The sequence below is a fragment of the Bacillus rossius genome, chromosome 8, assembly GCF_032445375.1.
Source record: "Bacillus rossius redtenbacheri isolate Brsri chromosome 8, Brsri_v3, whole genome shotgun sequence".
Taxonomy (NCBI): domain Eukaryota; kingdom Metazoa; phylum Arthropoda; class Insecta; order Phasmatodea; family Bacillidae; genus Bacillus; species Bacillus rossius.
Window position 1 is genome coordinate 1,165,709 of NC_086336.1, and position 21,535 is coordinate 1,187,243.

At 38.6% G+C, this 21,535-nt stretch overlaps 1 protein-coding gene across 1 annotated transcript in view; it reads left to right on the forward strand.

The window, feature by feature from the left end:
- The first annotated feature begins 2,557 nt into the window (after nucleotides 1-2,557).
- Nucleotides 2,558-21,535, forward strand: part of LOC134535439 (protein lin-9 homolog) — a 42,003-nt gene continuing 23,025 nt past the window's right edge. Inside the window, exons 1-5 of the mRNA XM_063374540.1 lie at nucleotides 2,558-3,196; nucleotides 7,041-7,292; nucleotides 16,886-17,172; nucleotides 17,461-17,596; nucleotides 19,167-19,448. Coding sequence (XP_063230610.1) covers nucleotides 7,164-7,292; nucleotides 16,886-17,172; nucleotides 17,461-17,596; nucleotides 19,167-19,448 — 834 coding nt within the window. The 5' untranslated portion in view covers nucleotides 2,558-3,196; nucleotides 7,041-7,163. The remainder of the gene's footprint in view (nucleotides 3,197-7,040; nucleotides 7,293-16,885; nucleotides 17,173-17,460; nucleotides 17,597-19,166; nucleotides 19,449-21,535) is intronic.

Below are 21,535 nucleotides of genomic sequence, written 5' to 3' on the forward strand. Positions count from 1 at the left end.
ACGGGCAGCACTATGTATAGGGTTGTGCCATAATAAATTCATCACATATCCTCCAGAAACTTTGTGTTCTTCTTCAGGCGTCCCGAGTGGCCATAACAGCTCGGGGGGCCCTACTGCATTAACCCCTACCTTTAGCCACAAGGCCGAACCCTCCCTGAGATCTCGAACCCAAACCAAAATCACGTAAAAATAATGAGGTAGCGGGGACGGCGTCATGTTGTGCAGCATTTTTGGTGTGTGCTATACAATGGTTTAAAGTTAAATGAAGAAAATATTTTGTTTAAAACTAAACAATGATTATTCATCTTAAACTCTAGTACATGTTCTTTAAAAGCAATTCCTTACTAAACTACAAGTTGTTAAGCTCTGTTGAAAATCTTAATCGATGGTTGAGTAATTGGCCCTAATAACATTTAACTTGTATCTGTTTCGTACATTGGAATGAATGGAAAGGTTAGAAAGTCAAGTGGAAATAATAATTTTGAAGACAATTTTACTCTACTGTTTAAACTTAGACCCACAAAAATAAACTATTTTCTCAACATCAGCTGCTATATAAAAATTAATTTGACAATTTAAAAAAAACCTATGTACCTTGCTTTGAAAAGAACTTTGGTAAAATTTGTCATTTTGTGTGAATACAACCAATATTACCGAGTTATAGTTTAAAAGAAAGTTCAATGCATTATTAAATTCACTTTTGTTTGTTTACTGTCATTTGGGCAACCATATAAAAAACAATTAGGCTTTTTCTCATTTCATTTCATCAAAATAAAATTAAAACCCTCTCCAAGGTAGCGTTAAATACGTCTGCAGTATCTCCAACGTAATGAAAGTCCTTAAAACGTAAAAAAAAAAAAAAAAGTCTCTCCTTAGGTCATGGTCACGGTCTAAGAAGGGGAGGTCTGGACACTCCCCAACCTGGCCAGCATGCAAAAGTGGCACACCTAATGTCTCCGTAGTTCCGCTCCGCTCCGCCATCTGACGTGTAGCGCTGGTTGTTCTGCGGTGGTATTTTAAGCTTTGTTGTTATGAACAACTCAACATAATAATCATTTAAATTTTCATATAAATGTTTAAAATGCATTAATCTCCAGATATCGATACAGTATTAAATTGGATGTGTTTATTTTTTATAAGTTTGGGAATTATTTCATAAATTAGGTCAATTAGGTTACTAAGTATAGTATCCACATTGGCATTGGCGGGAACTTCATTGTGAGCAAGGAGCATTGATTTTAGTAAAGAGAATAAGCGTATATTATTTTAATTGTGAAAATGCCTAACCTTTGTGTTGCACCTGGGTGCAAAACAAATTATCAGGCAAAGTCGGACGAGAAAGTTGCAATATTCCGAGTTCCCAATGATGACAATGTTAGGCAATTGTGGCAGAAAGCAATTCCATGAGACAAGTTTGTACTTAAAAGATCCCATTATGTATGCGAAAAACATTTTGTGGAAGACGACATTCTCACAAAAAAAGGAACACAAAGATCAGTTCGGAAACGTCATTGGAATAGTAAGTTAATTTTTATTATTTGTATGAATGTAGTCTAAAGATTACTTATTTTTGTATAGGCCCAACTTTTTTAAAAATGGAATGTATGATGTCGAATTTTATTAATGACCAGCACAACCCTGATAATACCTGTTTGTAAGTAGTTTGACAATACACCATTTTTTATTAAAATACAAAATTTGCAAAACGAGTGCGATCTCTTCCTTAAAAAAATTATAAAAATCCCAAAATACTTTTATTCAGTGCTTTAAACTTTCCTTTGTTATCTTAAAATGCGCAGATACGGAATTAAAACTCGTTTAGGAGTAATAGCAGTTTGTAATTTACATTACAATACCTGTGCATTCATGCGGCTATCAATTTTATTTTTGCTTGCTGTGTATGTGCGTCTTGTTTGTTTTCGACAACTTATAAAAACGTATATATTTTTTATTTGGATATTGTAAGGCAATGTAAATAAAAAAAATTAAAAAATACGTCCCTACTATGCACCCAAGCTGAAGCGTCAACACGACATGAGACACGAAACATTGACGATGGCACTTATTTGTGTAGCAAATGATGTATTGTAAATGCAGGTTTGGTATTGTTATTCAAATACGTAAATCAGCCAAGTTATGTAATTTGATTCAGCCTTTAATTTTAAATGTTAAAATATAGTGTAATTATATTAAAATTCATTGCAGTCGTAACTCTCTACGTTTGTAATTATGGAGTATAGGGCCACCATGGAAATAAAAAAAGTAAAAACAAAACTTATTTTACTTCCTTACATGATTCCTGATCATTCTGCAAAACGGCATTGCGATATTTCCAGTAATTTGCATAAAAATTACCTTTTTAAACGAGTGTATTTTTTAAAGTTTTATAGACATTAACAAATTATGTTGCGGAAATGTGGCCCTATGCCCGATTATCACGTTACTGTGCGTCCTCCGGCGATGATTTTAAACTATCGTTGTATCGTATATTATTTACCTCTTGTTTGTTTTTCACGAGAATTGACAAAATCATCATAACGCCTAATGATATATTTCAACGATATATTTCCACCGCAAGACACCTAGCGCTAGAGTTGAATAGCGGACGTCGAACGAACTATGGAGACAGTAAGTGGTCACTTTTATCTGGCGAGTGTCCAGACCTCCCCTTCTTAGACCGTGGTCATGGTCATCATATATTTGTTTCAATATTAACTGTTATTAATACGAGATCCTTAAATGACCCTCAGTAATCATAAACACTTGTCTGGAAAATTGTCTGAAGTTATATAAACGTCTTTTAAAACAAATCTGTAGGATATTTGTTTTTTTCATTATTATCGAAAACAACTGTTTATGTAAATCTTACGAAATTTAATTTTGTTAAGTTATTATTTTATCAGAAACATTACCTCCAAATGCTATCTTGACTGTTGGAATGAAATTGGTGTATGTTTTGAAATGAGAAATGGTGTGACTGAAGTATTTACTTAAAAATTCAAGAAAATTCCTTTTCGGAATGATTAATGTAATCTGTTTTTTTAATCAACAGTATTTGTGTAACGAAGTATAAATACTTGTTTTCTGTCAATTAACTTCAGAAATTTTCCGAAATTCGTAGTTGTGTGACATTAAAGTGTATGATCAGCTGTAGAAAAAAAATAAATGCACCTTGACATGTCGAAGAATCTTGAACGTGAGTATTGGGAGGAAATTTAAAACTTTTATTGTTTGATTAAAACTTGGCTAGAAACCTGACAGAGGGATGAAAGCAGATGCTACTTTGAAGTAGCGCTTTCACGAAGAAATGATTTCAAAAAAAATTTTTTTTTGACTACAGCTAATGTTAGAGTTTAAATGATCCACTGTATCCATTCGTCGCTGGTCCGGCCGTTCTTTGCAAACTTTTTTGATTAGGGGTGTGGGAATTCTGACGGAGAGTCACTTTACTAAAAAATGAAATGCTTCCTTTCATTTCCATTTCCAAACATGTTTTTAAATCATTTCCTGAGAAGGTGATGTAATACTTTAACTATTTTACTTGCAGTTTTACAATTTTAGTGTGTGTTTGGTTAGGTCAGGTCAGCTATATTACAAATATTGTAATTTTTTGAGATGGTTCTTCAGGTTATGTTAGATACATTAAAAATACTTTAAATCAATATTGATTGACTGGATAGGTCAGGTTAGCTGCATTTAAAATTCTGTGAAATTGTGTAAATGGTTAGCTCCAATTAAGACCTGTGAAATCATGTGAAGTGCTGGTTAGGTTGGGTTCATTAGCTACTTTGAAATACTAATGAGATGGTTGGATTAGGATTACTATATTATATACACTATATAATAAAATGGCATTTGGTTAATATCAATTTTAGCTACATTTGAAATATGTAATTCTTTACACAGTTGAAATGATTTTTCAGTAATTATAATTTAGCTAGCATAACCATAACCAAACACACTTTTTAAAAATATTTTAAATTATGTTTGGCCGAGTTAAACCACAATGGTTTAACCATCAATTTAAATTAAGTGTTTTTTTTAATTAGAATATTTTAATAAATTATAATGAAGGGTGTAATTCTACTACAATATTTTGCTCATTAATATTTCTATTGTGATACAGGGACAAATAATTGTATACTAATCAAGATCTTATCATTTAAATTACTATCTGAATAAGTTCTAAATTATACACATCTAAATAATTCTCTAAAATTAAATTAATTTGTAAATTGTAGTCAAAAGTGTAAAACAAAAGGGAAATAAATCAATTTATTATTTTAAAAAATCCTATTTTGTGAGAAATTTTTTACTGTACCATAAATCCCTATTCCATAAAGAAACCTCTTCCTGGAAATACCCTTTCTGTGGTAATTCCCAGTCAGATGTTCAGATTTACTGGTCTTCAGATCTTTGATGTTATAAATTTTCTGGTTTAACATGAGTGGCAGAAAGAGGGATGTTTTTATAGATTTCATTTGAACATGCTGAAAAACAATATAACTAACTATCTGCCCGACTCGGCTTTGCACGGCTATACTAATGGAAAAAAATCAAGCCACATCTCCCATTTACAGTAATGGTAAATAAAAAAAATTCAGTGAAAATTTATTACAATGCTGTACAATGTACTGGAGAGAAAAGGAATAGCACCGATGGTTTCCCGACTCGTGCACGCAACGTACAACTGATGTACCCGTACTTCGCTACGGCAGTCTACAGGCAGATCACTCTAGCGCCGCTCATTATACATGCCCCTCCTTGTGGGTACGCCACTGCCGCGCGATGCCCGTTGCCATGGAGACGCAGAAGGCATGAACAATGGAAAATCCTGTTCTCATGCAGACAAAGTACCCACTGTTGCCTGGTTTTAACCACCCATGGGATCTAATTTTCGGAAAATATCATCCTGCGTAACACAAGGAACATTACTGTGAAGTTTCAAGTCTGTAAAATATATATACTTGTAAAAAAAGGGCAATAAAAAAAACAAATTAAACACAGAGAGAGGGAAAAAAACAATAGTTTAGGTTTGCGATTTAAAGTGATAAAAAGTATTTAAATACTAATTGAACTCTTATGAGGGTACTGATTGCTTCGTTGTTAATATCACACGGGTGTTTTTTACTTGTATGGGAAAATTAAGAATGATAAGGCATCTAGTGCGTGGCAACAATGTTAATAGGCAATAGGAAATAAACTTCTAGCGCCTGCGACATTGTCAACACACACTTCGTACGTGTACTGCATGTTGTATCTAACCCCCTCCAATGCATTTGATTCTAAATTGGACTTTTAGTAAGGATCCCTAATGTTATTGATATAATATAGCCTATAGCCTTCCTCGATAAATGTACTATCCAACACTGAAAGAATTTTTCAAATCGGACCAGTGGTTCCTGTGATTAGCGCGTTCAAACAAACAAACAAACTCTTCAGCTTTATAATATTAGTATAGATGTAATAAAATAACCTGGTTTAAACCAGGTTTTTTCCCCTTCCAATCCTGTATTTAAATGTGACGGGAGTAGTTCACAATGCGTTACAATAAACAATTGATGACATCACCAGTATGGTGGCGCTGACCTCCATACCACCCCTGTTGTTCCTACGGAACAAGCGTAGGCAGATGGGTAGGTAAAATTTACATGTATGTTTTGTATTAAATGTGTAAAAGTTCTGTAATATGTACCTAAATGTATCCCCTTATCCTGATGGCATGCTCCTGTTAACAGTGTTCCTGTAGTACATGATGTTAGCTGTTTTAGTTTAGTACATAGAAAGATCATGGACATAGCAAAAACTTGTGATATAACAATGAATTATTAAAATGCATATGAAACAAGAACTTTCCACAAGACCACAGTTTAAAATATCAGGGTGACTACCCGACCAGGATAATTTGGAAACCTTGATGTACCGGCAGGTGTGAATTTTTGGGAGAAACCCGTACATCTTTGAATGCCATCAGGAATGATCTGTTTTGAAAACAGCTGAGTTAAAAAACCGCACGCCATGCCTAAAAACTATGTAATTATACCATTTTTGAACTTGGTGTACTGGTTACCTCGGCAGTGAATGTGACTTGTGCCGTATGGGTCACAGTGTAACGTCCATGGGTAAGGAAGGGGAAGTCTGACGCTCAATTTCTTTCTTCTCTTTTACTTTTGAAAATTCTCACTGATTATGGCAAAAGAAAACAAAAGCCACGACAGACCGAAAACTAATACCATGATTTGACACGTTAAAGATTGAAGAATCTCATTTGCGGAATAAAACAAACATTTTGAACATGATAAAAAACTATACAAGTGGATGGTGCCTTAATATTTTTCTAGAGAAAGAGCTTTCTTCTGTTTATAAATATTTGTTGTACACCAAGTAGGGAGGTACTTCTACAACTCAAAATTATAAAAGTGCATATTACTATAATTTAAAGGCTTTCTATGAATAATTAAAACCAGGAACATGAGTTATCAAGCTCAGCTAACAATTATGAGAATTTTTAATTAATCATGTTAATAAGTATGAAGATCAAGCTATTTTTATCCCTGGCAGCTATTGAAGTAATTGTAATTGTGGCCTTACGCTTTGCCGTAGTATTATTTGAACCACTGCAGTCTTTTATTAAAATTTTCCTGTTTGAAACTTACATAGTTTAAACAACATACAAAGCAAATTTTTAATACAATTATGTTAAGGAAAAAATACTTTTATTACAAAGGTAATATAGTCTTAAAAACTAAATTTTATTTTAATGTTAAGTTTATTTTATATAATATTAAATGGTTGATATTTTGTATTAAACTAGCTACTCTCTGTGGTTTCACCCACGGTTTAAAAGTTAAATTTAACTAAAAAAAATTGGTCAAGTATTTGCATTGTATGATATGATCTTATATAAAAAAAATGAATGTTTGTGTGTCCGTATTCTATACGCTCACGTATCATTCATCTGATTGAGTTTAAACTTTGCACACTTGACCTTCGAAACAAGGGGAAGGTCACTGTCTAGGTGAGATATTGGCCTGTCACAGGTAGGAATGAAGACATGTCGCTGTCGATGGATGCGTGAGAGGTCTCTGGACAGGAGACCAACACGAGTGGCTGTGCTGTGAGCAGGCACAGTGCGTCCGGCAGATCACGCCTGAGGTCTGAACATGGACCCTGACAGGGCAGAGTCACCGATCTTCGGGCCAGCTGCCCTTGGTCTCAAAAGAGTAGGCGAGGAGACCCCACCCCGCCCCACCCCGCCACACCCCGGCCTCGTTCTCAACAGACGTGGCATGGTGAGTCACTGATCGCAACACTTCTGACTACTTAGTGGTACCGATGATTGCGACACGGTCTCTCCACATTAACCAGAAAAAATTGCTGGTTTCACACTGCCTCGTTGCTCTGGTTTGCAGTCTTTAGCTAAACTACGGCCCTAGTACATCACAACTTCCTTGTAGCTGGACAGTTAGTGCAGTGTTCAAGTACACATTGTTTACCTTAGAGGCATTTGGTCTTTAAGTGCATTTTGGTTTTTGTCCTATACAGCTATGCCCTAAAATTAGGACAATTGACTAGGACAAACAACTTAAGATACAAACTTATTTTTTTTAAATCATTGGGTAAGTGAAAAATTGTATAGAAAAATAACATGGTGTAACCAGTACAACTGTTTACAGTTATATATTATTATTTTTTTATTATGATTGTAATATTAATTGTATATTCCATGAGGGAATATTATGTATTTAATTGTTTTGATTGTAAAGAGGACAACCAAGGCATAACAAATATGACACATCTTATTACCATAGACGACACACTTTCAACTTCAGGGTCTTCTAAGAATTATTCCTTGGAAACTTTATTCATTTGGTCTTAGTTCGATTCTTTTACACTCCAACATCCACGGTTTTATTTCACTATGCAGCTTATTCTGTTTGCTGATATCGATAGCTCCTTGGTTGCTAAGGACGACCAGTAAATAGATATTAGGAAGAAGAAGGGAGACGCCATCGCCATCTTGCGGAAAGAAGACGTTTCTCGGGCTGGGGCGAACCAAAGCCTTGGTTGCCGCCCGAGAAATAGAAGATTTCGCGTCATCCGCGATCGTGTCCAGCTTAGAATTCTCCTCTCTACGAGTTGAGAGAATTGTATCTGGATTAAATAAATCCTAGATAGGGAGTATCGGCGACTACGAGTGCCAACTTCCGCGTCGGTCCCGTTTTCGTCTGGTAGTGGTTCCAGACATCTGAGGGCAGCGCCAGCTGAGATTCGACCACGAAGATTGGTGAGACCAATCCAGAATTAGACCAGACTTTCCAGGACGAGAGGGATGTCGAGTCTTCAGCTGATACCCGGCGACCTCAGCACCTCTGTAGTTCGCTAATTACAGCATTACAGCATCCAGAGTTCCAGTGTAGCAGCAGACCACCTGGAGGTCCTGTGAAGAGAGCCTCAAGCCTCCGACGACGGATAGCTAGACCCGGCAGTATATTCGACGTGTTCTAGTGACGTCATTTGCATCTAATTTCCGACACCTAGATTTGACACCTTGGTTGTTTCTCAATTAATCTCATTTTAAACGTAACTTCACACTAATATTTAAGAACCATTAAAATCATATGTTTCTCAATTATTATTATTTCATTTATATGCAAATTTCCACTATTCACGTAACATCACTAAATTTACTTTTTTTTTATAATTACTCTCCATACAGTAACCCAGGGCAGTGAAGTGCTAGCTGGACTATCAGTCTGGGCAGAACATCCAGCAGTAGCGGTCCTGGTATTTACTGCAACGAGGGTAGGCGCCAAGAACCCCATGAGAACACATCAATACAATAGCAAGGAGGTTTATTACAGTGGCTACCACAAGCTAGGAGTAGCAGCATAAACAGAGATATTTTTCAGTGGCGAGCCAACTTAGGGGCTTCGATGAGGGTCGACACACACTGGACGAGCTACCAAAGTGAAATTGTGTAGTTTGCTGTAGCATAGCATACTAGTACGTCGGAACCACAACAAGATGGCCGACGAAGGTATGTATTTCCTGAGGCACAAAAAGACCAGCTCCGACAAGGAGGAAACGTCAGTCGAGAGCCAGAAAGAAATGCTAGGCGTTGTGGAAAGCGAAAACAAAGAGGACACACCCACACTAATCATTGAGGCAGGTCAGGGAACTAGCGTTGCTCCCGAACCCGCGCGCATAGAGGAAAGTAACGCTTCCGAACCAGTTGTGCAGGCAGCTAAAGAAAACGCGAATAATATTTCCATGGAGGATTTAATGCGAGCATTGAATGTGGTTACTATACAAATTAATACTGCGTTAGAATCACAGCGTATGGAACAGGCAAAAACATTATCTGACGAAATGGCTAAGCAGAGGTCCGAAGCGGCGGAACAGGCAAAAACATTATCTGACGAGATGGTTAGACAGAGGTCCGAAGCGGCGGAACAGTCTAAAAATTTGTCTGAAGAGCTAGCGCGACAACACTTTGAATTGATAGATAAAGTAGAAGCTAAGATTGGTGACGTAACCAGACAACTAGCGACACAAATTCGCGACACGCAGGAGGAAGTTCATAACATTCGTGAAACGGTAATGAACAGATTTGAGGAAATTGATGCGCAAGTAACCGAGTTACAACAACACGTAATTAACACGGAAACTACGTGCATAGAGGTTGCAAAACGTACTGCAGAGGAACAGTTCAACCATTACGTTCAGCTTAGCGAGACACAATTCGCGAACGTAAATACCGCGCTACAACGACATGAAGCGACAAGTGCAGACGACATTCGAACCGTGAATAGAAAATTGATCCAGCTCGAGAACTGCGTGCAGCATTTGTCATTGTCTGGAGCGGCAGCGCATACACCGATAAACGTTGACACAACGAGCGCGTCTGTGGCGGAAACGATGACGTCAGCGCAGCGAGACCCGTCCGCGTCGTCACACCAGGCTACGCCTACTTACCGTTCACAAGACGTGATTACCAACACTGCAACCGGACAACAAGTAATATTAGTGGATACAGCAGCCTTAAACCACCCTGCTAGGCATTGGTCAGAGGAAATGCCTGTATTTTCCTCAAAATCCACGGAAAATCCACGTAAATTTATAAAATTATTCGAAGAATACGCGGAGAGATTCAATCTTTCGGACACAGAAAAATTGCGATGTTTGAACAACTGTTTGAAAAGTACCGCATATTATTGGTGGGAAGTTAACCAAACTTCCATATCATCATTTGGACAGTTTAAAGCAGCTTTCCTACAACAACACTGGAGCTTAAAAATTCAGGGGAATTTACGCGCTCAGTTACACGGCGAAAAGTATGATCCTAAGAAAAACAAAACACTCGAGGCTCATTTAAGCGACATGTTCGAGCGTACCCGCTATCTAGACGTTGTCATGAGCGACGATGAATTTGTGGCAATGATTCTAGGCCAACTTCCGATGCGCTACCAATTACATCTGACAGGTAGAAGCTTTGACGGGATAGCAGATTTCCGGGAACAGCTACTCGCATATGACAGGCTCGACCGTCAGAATAGAAGTAGCCAGCGAGAGGAAACGGAAAGATTACCGGTGAACAGACAACCACCGCTGTATCAGCCTTGGAATCAGTGGCGTAATGAAAATTACCCGGACAATAATCAACGTAAACAGCCGCACGTGAACAGTCTAATTTGGGGAAAGAATAAGCCGGCCCATAGACGAAACACTTGGTATTCAGGCCGTGACAACAACGATGGTTACCATAGAGGTTCGAAGTCACGCGAGTTTGAACGCTCAAAACACAACCGCTCGTGGCGTAGCAGCGAGGAACGCGGAGAATACAGACGCGGAGGAATTATTTATGATTCAACGCCTAGGCGAGAAGGCAGGGGCGAACAGTCTAGAACCCCGCCTACCTCACCGAGACGGCCACCCAGGTCGCCGCGCTATAAGGACGACAGACATTCGCCCAAATATTCGAGTAAGAACTACGACAACTCGAAACATTATTTCGAAAATCGAGGAGAAGCGAAGTCATCCGGTAGTCCGCGGAACCGACAGCCACACAAACCAAACTCCCCTAGCAAATATCGGTTAACCAACTGAGAAGTGAAGCCGCCGGTAATGAAGCTATTCAATTCTCACAGAATACATTCCAGAATCAACCTTCATCGTCATCACAGTACGCAGGGTATTTTGCGAGACAAGAACCCGTCAACCCTATCCCCTACTATGCAAATCCACAAGGCATAGAACCGATACTGGCTAAGTCTACGTCCAGTACCGTGACGTTTAACGCCGGTAATCGACATGATTAACACCCCATGAAATTATTACTGCGGAACGATCAGAGGCGTTACCGATTACCATATTACCCGACCACGATAAGAACACGAAAGAACCGGAAACGATAAGCGAAGATATGAGGGAACAAATAGAGAAATTTGTTACAGCTCGTCTACATCTAGCTGCAGAACGTCGAAGTAAGCTACAGAAGCCGAAACGAATAATGAAGTTAAATATAGGAGACCTAGTGCTTAAACGAACTAATCCTGTTAGTGACATGTGGAAACAGGTGACGAAGAAGTTGTTTTTATTATACGAAGGGCCATTTCAAGTTTGTGAACGAATAAATGAGAACTGTTACACTCTCAAGGAAACTGACAGTGACAAGGTCATCGGAAGATTTAATCTAACACAGCTAAGGCTTTATAAGCAACCTAAGTATTAGATACGCTGATCTATAACGTAGATTTAAGAGATGATGTTTGGTCAAGTCATCAGTGACATTCGGCGTGAAGTAGATTTATTGTTTGGCTTTAATTAATGTTTATCCCAACAGTAAGGGAACAATATGTTGCATCGCTAAAACAAGCACGCATGCTTGAGGCTAATTTAGTGTCCACTGTGTCGGAGTACCAGTGAGGACATTTCTGTGCGTAGAGCACTTATCGACGATTTCTGTTGTCCACTGAGCATGTAGGCCGGTGCGGACATTTGTCGCGGATATGCAATTTTCGTCGTCGATGTTTGTCACACCTATAGGTGGTGTGAATTTTTATTAGCCAGTGCGTAAGATTTGAGCCATGCCACATAATTATTTTATCTTCGAAATTATTGAAGAATCTGATATCTACTGAATGTCTACGTCATGGAAGATTTGAAGATCATGAAGATGACTCGTTAAGATCCAGTAGCGTTCGTCGAGAGGCGTCATCTAAGAGAGAAGAGCCAGCTGTTAGTCAGGCGAAACACGTCACTGTCACATACACTATTGTTAATACCTGAGGTTCTTTTGAGATAGAGTTCACGTTACCGTTCGTCCTTCAACTTACTTACATATCTGAACACCGTTCTGTCACTATTGCACTGACACATACGCTACTTCGTTCCATTTCTCCTAGCTTCGACATTCATATTATTTTCTATTTAGGAATTGTTCCTACCATACATGCTAAGCTAAACAAAGAGATAGTATTTCATTACTCTTGTTATAAATATATGAATCTGATGAGATTTCATTTAATTGAATTTGTCATTTGGCACATGCTTATTACCAAAGAAAAAGCTTGCCTTATGAGCTAATTTTGAGAATCATTACACTCAACCATTAGTATTGAGCTTGTAATAAAGACATTTCAATACTATTATAAACAATTTTGCCTAAGCAGAGAACAACCATTTATTTAAAATATTTTTGTCAGACAAACTAAAGAAAGTGAACACTAGTGAGTGCATTTTCGTCGACAACGAGAAAGTGTTCGAGAACACGAGTGTGTATACGTGATAACTACGTAATGTTTTATTTGTGATTCATAACTTCGTGCATTATCTGAACGGAAAACATTGTCAGATATTTTGTCAACGATCTACGAATTTGTCAATAACATTTCTACGTACTTGTGTCTATTGTACATGTTTATTCTATTATTTTATTAATCTTTATCTACAAAGGAAAACAAAAACACTAAGTCACTTTATTCAGGACTAGATACTGATGATATGTGATATTGTGTATATATATATAATATGAGAATTTGATTTGTTTTAAATAATTAATTGATGTTGATTGAAAAGATAACAACATGTTACCTAGTAGTCTAAAACAAGGGATATGTTTAATTTTATTATCTTGAATATTATGTTAATAATTATTACTTTTATGATATGCTGAATGTAACGTCATGAAACTTATCTCACACAGACTCTGATAGACTTTCAACGAACAGAAGTGAGAAATTTATGAATTGTTATTCAAGAAAACCCATAGTCATGTTAATTCAATGTATATTTAGAAAGTTTATTTTGATTTTTCTGGAAGAAAAGATCACAACAAACATTGAAGCGGCTCTGTAACCAGTACAACTGTTTACAGTTATATATTATTATTTTTTTATTATGATTTTAATATTAATTGTACATTCCATAAGGGAATATTATGTATTTAATTGTTTTGATTGTAAAGAGGACAACCAAGGCATAACAAATATGACACATCTTATTACCATAGACGACACACTTTCAACTTCAGGGTCTTCTAAGAATTATTCCTTGGAAACTTTATTCATTTGGTCTTAGTTCGATTCTTTTACACTCCAACATCCACGGTTTTATTTCACTATGCAGCTTATTCTGTTTGCTGATATCGATAGCTCCTTGGTTGCTAAGGACGACCAGTAAATAGATATTAGGAAGAAGAAGGGAGACGCCATCGCCATCTTGCGGAAAGAAGACGTTTCTCGGGCTGGGGCGAACCAAAGCCTTGGTTGCCGCCCGAGAAATAGAAGATTTCGCGTCATCCGCGATCGTGTCCAGCTTAGAATTCTCCTCTCTACGAGTTGAGAGAATTGTATCTGGATTAAATAAATCCTAGATAGGGAGTATCGGCGACTACGAGTGCCAACTTCCGCGTCGGTCCCGTTTTCGTCTAGTAGTGGTTCCAGACATCTGAGGGCAGCGCCAGCTGAGATTCGACCACGAAGATTGGTGAGACCAATCCAGAATTAGACCAGACTTTCCAGGACGAGAGGGATGTCGAGTCTTCAGCTGATACCCGGCGACCTCAGCACCTCTGTAGTTCGCTAATTACAGCATTACAGCATCCAGAGTTTCAGTGCAGCAGCAGACCACCTGGAGGTCCTGTGAAGAGAGCCTCAAGCCTCCGACGACGGATAGCTAGACCCGGCAGTATATTTGACGTGTTCTAGTGACGTCATTTGCATCTAATTTCCGACACCTAGATTTGACACCTTGGTTGTTTCTCAATTAATCTCATTTTAAACGTAACTTCACACTAATATTTAAGAACCATTAAAATCATATGTTTCTCAATTATTATTATTTCATTTATATGCAAATTTCCACTATTCACGTAACATCACTAAATTTACTTTTTTTTATAATTACTCTCCATACAGTAACCCAGGGCAGTGAAGTGCTAGCTGGACTATCAGTCTGGGCAGAACATCCAGCAGTAGCGGTCCTGGTATTTACTGCAACGAGGGTAGGCGCCAAGAACCCCATGAGAACACATCAATACAATAGCAAGGAGGTTTATTACAGTGGCTACCACAAGCTAGGAGTAGCAGCATAAACAGAGATTTGTTTCAATGGTGGCAATAATTTTATATACTGGAGAAATGATTTAAATTCTATATTTAAATATTTAACTTTTTATGACATTTTTTATGTTCTACTTCTATTCATTATATAGGGCGTCACACTTCCTGGTGAAGATTGAATACGATTTAAGGGGCCTTCGACTGCCCTTGTCTTTAAGGACTTTACATAGTTTAATTCAAGTCTTTTACGCAGCATTTGCATGCACTTTTGAATGTTTTGTGTGACTTTGTTTCCTGTGTTGGTTAGCTCTCTCCTGTAGCACCTCGTCATCTGAACGCAAGCCGAGAAAAGTACCCCAGCCTGAAGCACTGCATGATGCACCCAGTTAATTAGTAGGAAGTGAACAAAACTAATAAAAAGATTTTTGAAAGAAAAAATTCAGGCCATTCATTTTCTTATAGCTTTTTATAAGTCTTGCTTTGATGGTGAAAGTTCCACTCTAGGTTTATTTTTTTATCACTAGTTGCCGCCTATGTACTCTGATTCTATAAACCATGTGAAAGTTACACTAATTTAGAGTGTTAAAAAATATAATTAGAGCTGGTATACAAAATGCAATAGTTAATTGTAACCAGCCGGGTAGCAGCAGTGGCTGTGCTGAGTCCAAGCTGCTGACTGTCTCCGGAGCTGTGCTCGCAGCTTCATAGTGTTCAGTGCTCTTTTAGGGAGCTACTGTTTGAGAAGTATCAATTATTCAATCAATCCAAAACATATTCATTAAAGTAGAATATAAATTTTTCCAACAAGTAACGGTTGATACTAAGTAAAATACTAATTAAATAAATTGCATTATGTATGTAATTTATAATTACTTTTTAGTTTTACATTGGTAACAATATTGTAGTTGTTTTACAAAAATTTGTTAACCTGTGTGCGGTTTGACCCACAAATAATGTGGGTTGTGACATCAGGTCATAGCATTAGCGGAGAGGAACTGAAGTGTTGAAAAAATCCAAGAAATGAAAATACACTATTCACTACATATTAGATCTTTTGGCGAAAATGGGAATACGTGCGACTACATCCTCGATGTAAGATTGCCTCACCCAACTTTATTTTAGTTGGTGCACTGACGACGTGAAGAGGTGGCCAGACAGAGACCAATACCCTGTCCCAGGCAGGAACAACACGCAACAACTTGCCTGGAAGGGCACAAGCTTGTGTGTAACTGACCAGCGGAGGGATACAACTGGGCCTAAGGAGGGGACTACTTTTGCAATGCAAGACAGGACGTGCGAGATGACATTGTAAGGCACGCAAAGCGATAACAATGAGACGCACTGGCTGGCACAGCACGATACACAAGACACGGTGGCGTGGGGCTCACCGTGCGTGTGACCGAAGTTGTACAGGCTAACGTCCGTGGTAGCTGAGAGAGAGATTTAGAAATATGGAGGTCTGGGGAAAATACAACCTGTAGAATCTTACAGTATTAACATTTGTTAAACAATAAATTTAGAATTAAAACATACAAAAAATGTTATTTCATTCAATTAAAAAAAAATTAGTGCCATGAAAATAAATAAACAGTAGTGAAGGCGATTTCTGATGATTTTGTGCTAAATATTCAATACTGAAAATGTTGTATATATTGTTTTGTTGTGGACTGTCCAAGTATCTGCGTGAGGCTTCAGTGCCTGTCTGCTGTGTCAGCTTCACCCCATCCCACTTCACGAGCTTCTACTCGATGCATTGAGATTGGAAGCAGAGACCAAAATCTTTGCTTCCATTCCTGTTGCCAGCCTGAGCGGCTGGTTGCCTTTTGCTAACTCGGATAAGAACTTTCTTTATTCTTATTTTGAAATGTCAGTATTGAACATTATGACATAGGTTTAAAATCTAAGTCTTTATGAACTTATTGATCATTATGTCTTTTACATTTTAATTTTCTGGACGAAGATCTATTTAAAATAGATTTGTCAACATTAGCGGTTCTACCGATAGTTGTAAGTTTCTTGAAACAAATAAGTAAAATCTATTTCAGGAAAAAAACTCTTTTATTTAATCTAAACTGCAAAATCCAAACTTTAACTTCATCCCTGTTCCAATAAACATATATTCACAAAGTATGTAAGACACCGTAGTGATGTGTTATATTTAACGTGATAAATCCTAAACTACAGGAAAAACAAACCTCCAACCTTTCTGGGTTTTTGTATGTGATACAGAGCTCAACATAAACTAATAAGTATGCTTGAAAAATGATTCACGAGTTCTTGAGTGATGGGGTTAACACTCGGAGGTATGCTGTGACCTGCAGCCGGCACGCAACCGCAAGCGCAACCGGCTGTACTTCGACGACGACGTGGTGAGCACGGTGGCGCGAGCGTCCCCCAAGCGGGCCCGCATGTCGCCCACCAAGCGGGGCAGTGCCCCCAAGAGGGCGGAGGCGGCCTGGCAGACGCCCGAGCAGGCAGACTCGCCGGCGCTGTCTTCGCCGGAGAGGCGTGTCGGCCACCAGATAGGCATGCGTCTGCGCAACCTGCTCAAGCTGCCCAAGGCACAGCGCTGGGTGTGTTACGAGTGGTTCTACAGCAACATTGACAAGTAGGTCTTTATTTAGAATCATCATTGAGGAATACAAATTTGAGTACTAAACATTCTTTTTTTTTTTTTCTAAGAATTTTTTTACCCTATATTCCAAAGGTTTACATTTCTGTATGTGAATTTGTTTGCTTTATCTTGATATGGTTACATGCATGTGTTGTGTGCGTGCTAAGGTAACCTGCCAGAAGTCCTCACATTGGAAGATGTGCAGGCTGACACGAGTCGAGTGCTTGTCACCGGAGGCAGTGCAGCATGGTTAACGGTGTCTGTGTGTGTGTTTGCGTGCAGGCCGCTGTTCCAAGGAGACAACGACTTCATGACGTGTTTGAAGGAGTCGTTCCCGCAGTTGAAGACACGTAGGCTGACACGAGTCGAGTGGTGCCAGATACGTCGCCTCATGGGCAAACCACGCCGTTGCTCCCAGGTTAGCCTTTTCTAGCACTCGTGAAGGTAGGTAGAGAAAGCACCCAAGCAATCACTTAACTCTTAAATGACGCGATAACCAGTGCTCAGATAAAAATAAACTGACCTAAACTAAATTGTCTCCCCTTCTCCTGCAACTTCTTAACTTCCGAAGTTAGGGAGAGTTCTGATCCAGGCCCCTCTGACTTTCTTGCATCAAACTTTGGGCTTGAAAAATAAACACAGTATGCATAGTATGCATCACTTGGTGAAAACCTGGGGCATTATGCTCCTCGTGCGTAGTAGACTGAGTGTCTTTGCAAACTTCATCTCATGTTGATACAAGCATAGATGAGGATTTAACATTTGTATTGCAAATGTTGCCTCAGTTTTATCCATAATTGGTCATTGTGTGAAGGTTTAATATTTGTTTTAATTAAAACTAGGGATCTTATTACCAATTAGCTCGTGTGTGCGATCGCGACGCTGAACAAATCGTGGACGAAAAGAGTGTGATGTGAAAGTTTATTGAAGAAGGCTCCAAGAATGATTTACGCAGACAGATCCGAGGTGAAAACTGAAACCATAGTTCATAATAAAAGTGCAGTATTATGCAAAAATATGAAAATGTCAAAACTGATCATTGCAACTGTTGTAGTAATGCAGGCCTGGTATAGGGAGCCTGTTACTCTCCCACTGCAAACACACAGGTGGCTACCGTGCTCACAGTCCAATGCGCGTACTACTGCGCACTGCTTGCCATACAGTTGTCTCATGTAGGAGGCGTGTTGAAACATAACAGACGTCACACCTAGTTCCAAAACTAGAATGAAGTAGTTGCGGGGCTGTAAAAAACTGGCAAATAGTTCTAAGATAGTTTCCCAAAAAACCATGCAGTATCAAACAAAGTTAGTTCTATGCCTCAGCGCAAGCAACAGGAAAGGCACTTCTTCCATGCAAAACTTAAATTCAGGATACTGTTCAGGCCTCATTGAGGGCAAACTACTGGGCGGATCTTACTTCAGCAGTTGAGGAGTTGCAGCCAGAGTCCGGACGGCACTCGTCGCTCTGGCACGCTCTGCACTAGATGTCCGGCCCACGAAGGCGTTGAGTGCCCCACTCCCCGACATGCACAGGCGTCACGAAGCAGACTTCTTCGGCTATGACGATCGGCTCCACTTGCGCATACCAAAAAAAACACCAGAATTCTGGTATGAGTCCCAGCACAGGTGGCACACCCACACACACTTCTCGTAGACTTCCGGTACGCCGTTCCTGCGGTGGGGCACCCCTACTCTGGTTAATAAGAATTATTAAAAAATTACAAAAAAAATCCCTTAAAAATGGCAATATTTTTGAGAAGCAAATAAGCACAGTCCAATAATTATAAGCAAAGAAAGTAACTTACTAAAAATACAAGTTGCCAAATTTAGTAGACCTTGAAGTGAAAATAATAATTTTTTTAGACAAAACTCAAGTTAAGAGGCGTGCCTTAGCAATTGTCAGGATGTAATAATATTGTGGTTCTCATGACCCCTGGCGAGTGGCGAGTGGTGAGTGGTGAGTGTTTATCGCCGAGCGACGGTGCGCAGGCGTTCTTCAGGGAGGAGCGCTGCGAGCTGGAGCGCAAGCGGGCCAAGATACGGCAGCTGCAGCAGCGCAAGGCCACGGACCTGGGCTCTCTGCGCGACCTGCCCGGCGAGATCCCGCTGCAGCTGGTGATCGGCACCAGAGTGTCGGCGCGTCTCCGGGCGCCCCAGGACGGCCTCTTCAACGGCAGCATCGACGCCGTCGACACTTCCAACAACACGTACCGCGTGACCTTCGAGCGGCCGGGCCTGGGCACCCACTCCGTCCCTGACTACCAAGTGCTGGTACTGGTTTCGGTTTCTTGCCCTATGTTTTTGCTATATCTAATTTCATTTTTTTAACTTTTATATTAAATTACACAAAGAATGATCTAGTATATATTTAATCAACAGTACACTAGCCCATTAGTGTATGTATGTATGTGTGTGTGTGTGTGAGTGAGTGTGTGTGTGTGTGTGTATATATATAAGTGTACAAAATGTGTTCTAGGATATTTTTGCCATCGTAAAATTTCATTTGGCACCAACATGCTTGATAAGTCCTTCAGTGTTCACCAATAACGACTATATGTGAGTTAATGGCGCCAGACGCGGGTCTCCCATCTGGATGAAATCAATGAAAAAGTGAGCTTGTTCGGAATTCGGGCATTAGAACGGAAACTGATAGGACGCCAAATTTCTTTCCTTAAAAATAAAGGACTGGTTATGTCTTATTGGGCACTAGGAATACAGTTAGGGTACAGTTATGCATATTCAAAACAAAAACACATATTTTTGTGTCTTGGAATACCGGCCTAGAACTCATGTACGTGATCCTTAGTATATTGATGTGTATGCACATACAGTAGAACCCCTGTCATACACTTTTCAACGGAGGGCACAAAAATGGTGTATGATGCGGGAAAGTGTATGAAAAGGGAATGGCAATAATGAAATTTTTTTCCAATCTAACATACCAGCACAATGCCAGATTAAACATAAATACATATGTGTAAATAATTGCATTATATTACTGAAATATATGAATTCATAATTATATTATACATATAAAACCACCAGAAATGTAAAATACAGTCCATAATCAAGTAAAGCTGACATGAGAAACAGTGGCCTTAAAAAATACAAAACAATCCAATCGTAAAAAAACAATAACAAACAGGTATATTCAGTTCAAAGATAAATGACTGCACAAAATATGAGGTCCGTGCCTTGGTAAAGCACGTGCACCATTTTCATGATCATTTCTTGTTTGCGCCACTAGTCTCGCTTGGTGCTGGCCATAGATGCTACTAGCGAAGTGCACAGTCTTCCTGATACTATCCATATCTATGGTGCAATAAAGTTATTTTCTTACGTTTGCAAATGTAAACAATGATCGTTTTTCAAAATAAAAGCATTAAAACGGAGTTTATAAGGAGGAATATAAAAAAAAATTTGTGAATTTTAGGACTTTTCCGCTTCGTAAAAACGTATGAAACGGGAAAGTAATGGTTTTATAAGTATATGTTCCGGGAAAGTAAACCATTGTAAATATAGTACTTTCGGCGGGACCGAAATTAATCGGTGTATGACACGGGAAAATGTATGAAACGGGAACGTATCATCGAGGTTCTACTGTACATATGTATATGTATATAAGAGCTATTATTTTTTTTAAATGATTTTTCTTAAAAGAAATGAAAAATTCCCTTTCAGTACAACCTACAGAAGTATCTATTTCTTGTAGAATTTTTTTGGAAGCATCTATAAACTTCTGGAACATTTTAAGAACTGATAACATCTTATGTGTTCTCCAATATCCTAAAGTGATCTATTAAACTGTTTTTCATATTCCATGCAGCAAAAATATTTTGAATATTTTTTACTCAATGCATTTAGCATTGAATAGCATAGAACGAATCTCTAATTATGCCTACTAAGGTAGCTATACAATAATTTTTTTTTTACCTTCAGACACTATTTTTCATCCCTTGCACTAATATGTGAAAGTATAAAAATTTTCTTTGGACCAAGGTTAGATGGTTTTAAATAATAAATTTGAATGAATTTGATACTAAGGCAGACTTGCCAACTTGTACGATTTTCCCGTACAATGTACGGAAAAGACTTACTTGTACGGTTTACGGGGACGTATGGAAATCTTCCGGATTTTTTGCATTTCGTAGTGTATGTTGGTGAAAAGTGAAACGTTAGTTGCTCGCGCTCATGTGTCATGTTTAGGCTTACTGGCAATTTTTTTTTTGTGATTTACTGTTAGTCACGCCGTACCCTTTACGCCGCCAACCAATACAAATATTTTCACAAATAGAAAATATACTGATAAGTTTTGGATAATTAACGTACTACGAATACGTTTGTGTGGCCGTCTTTTG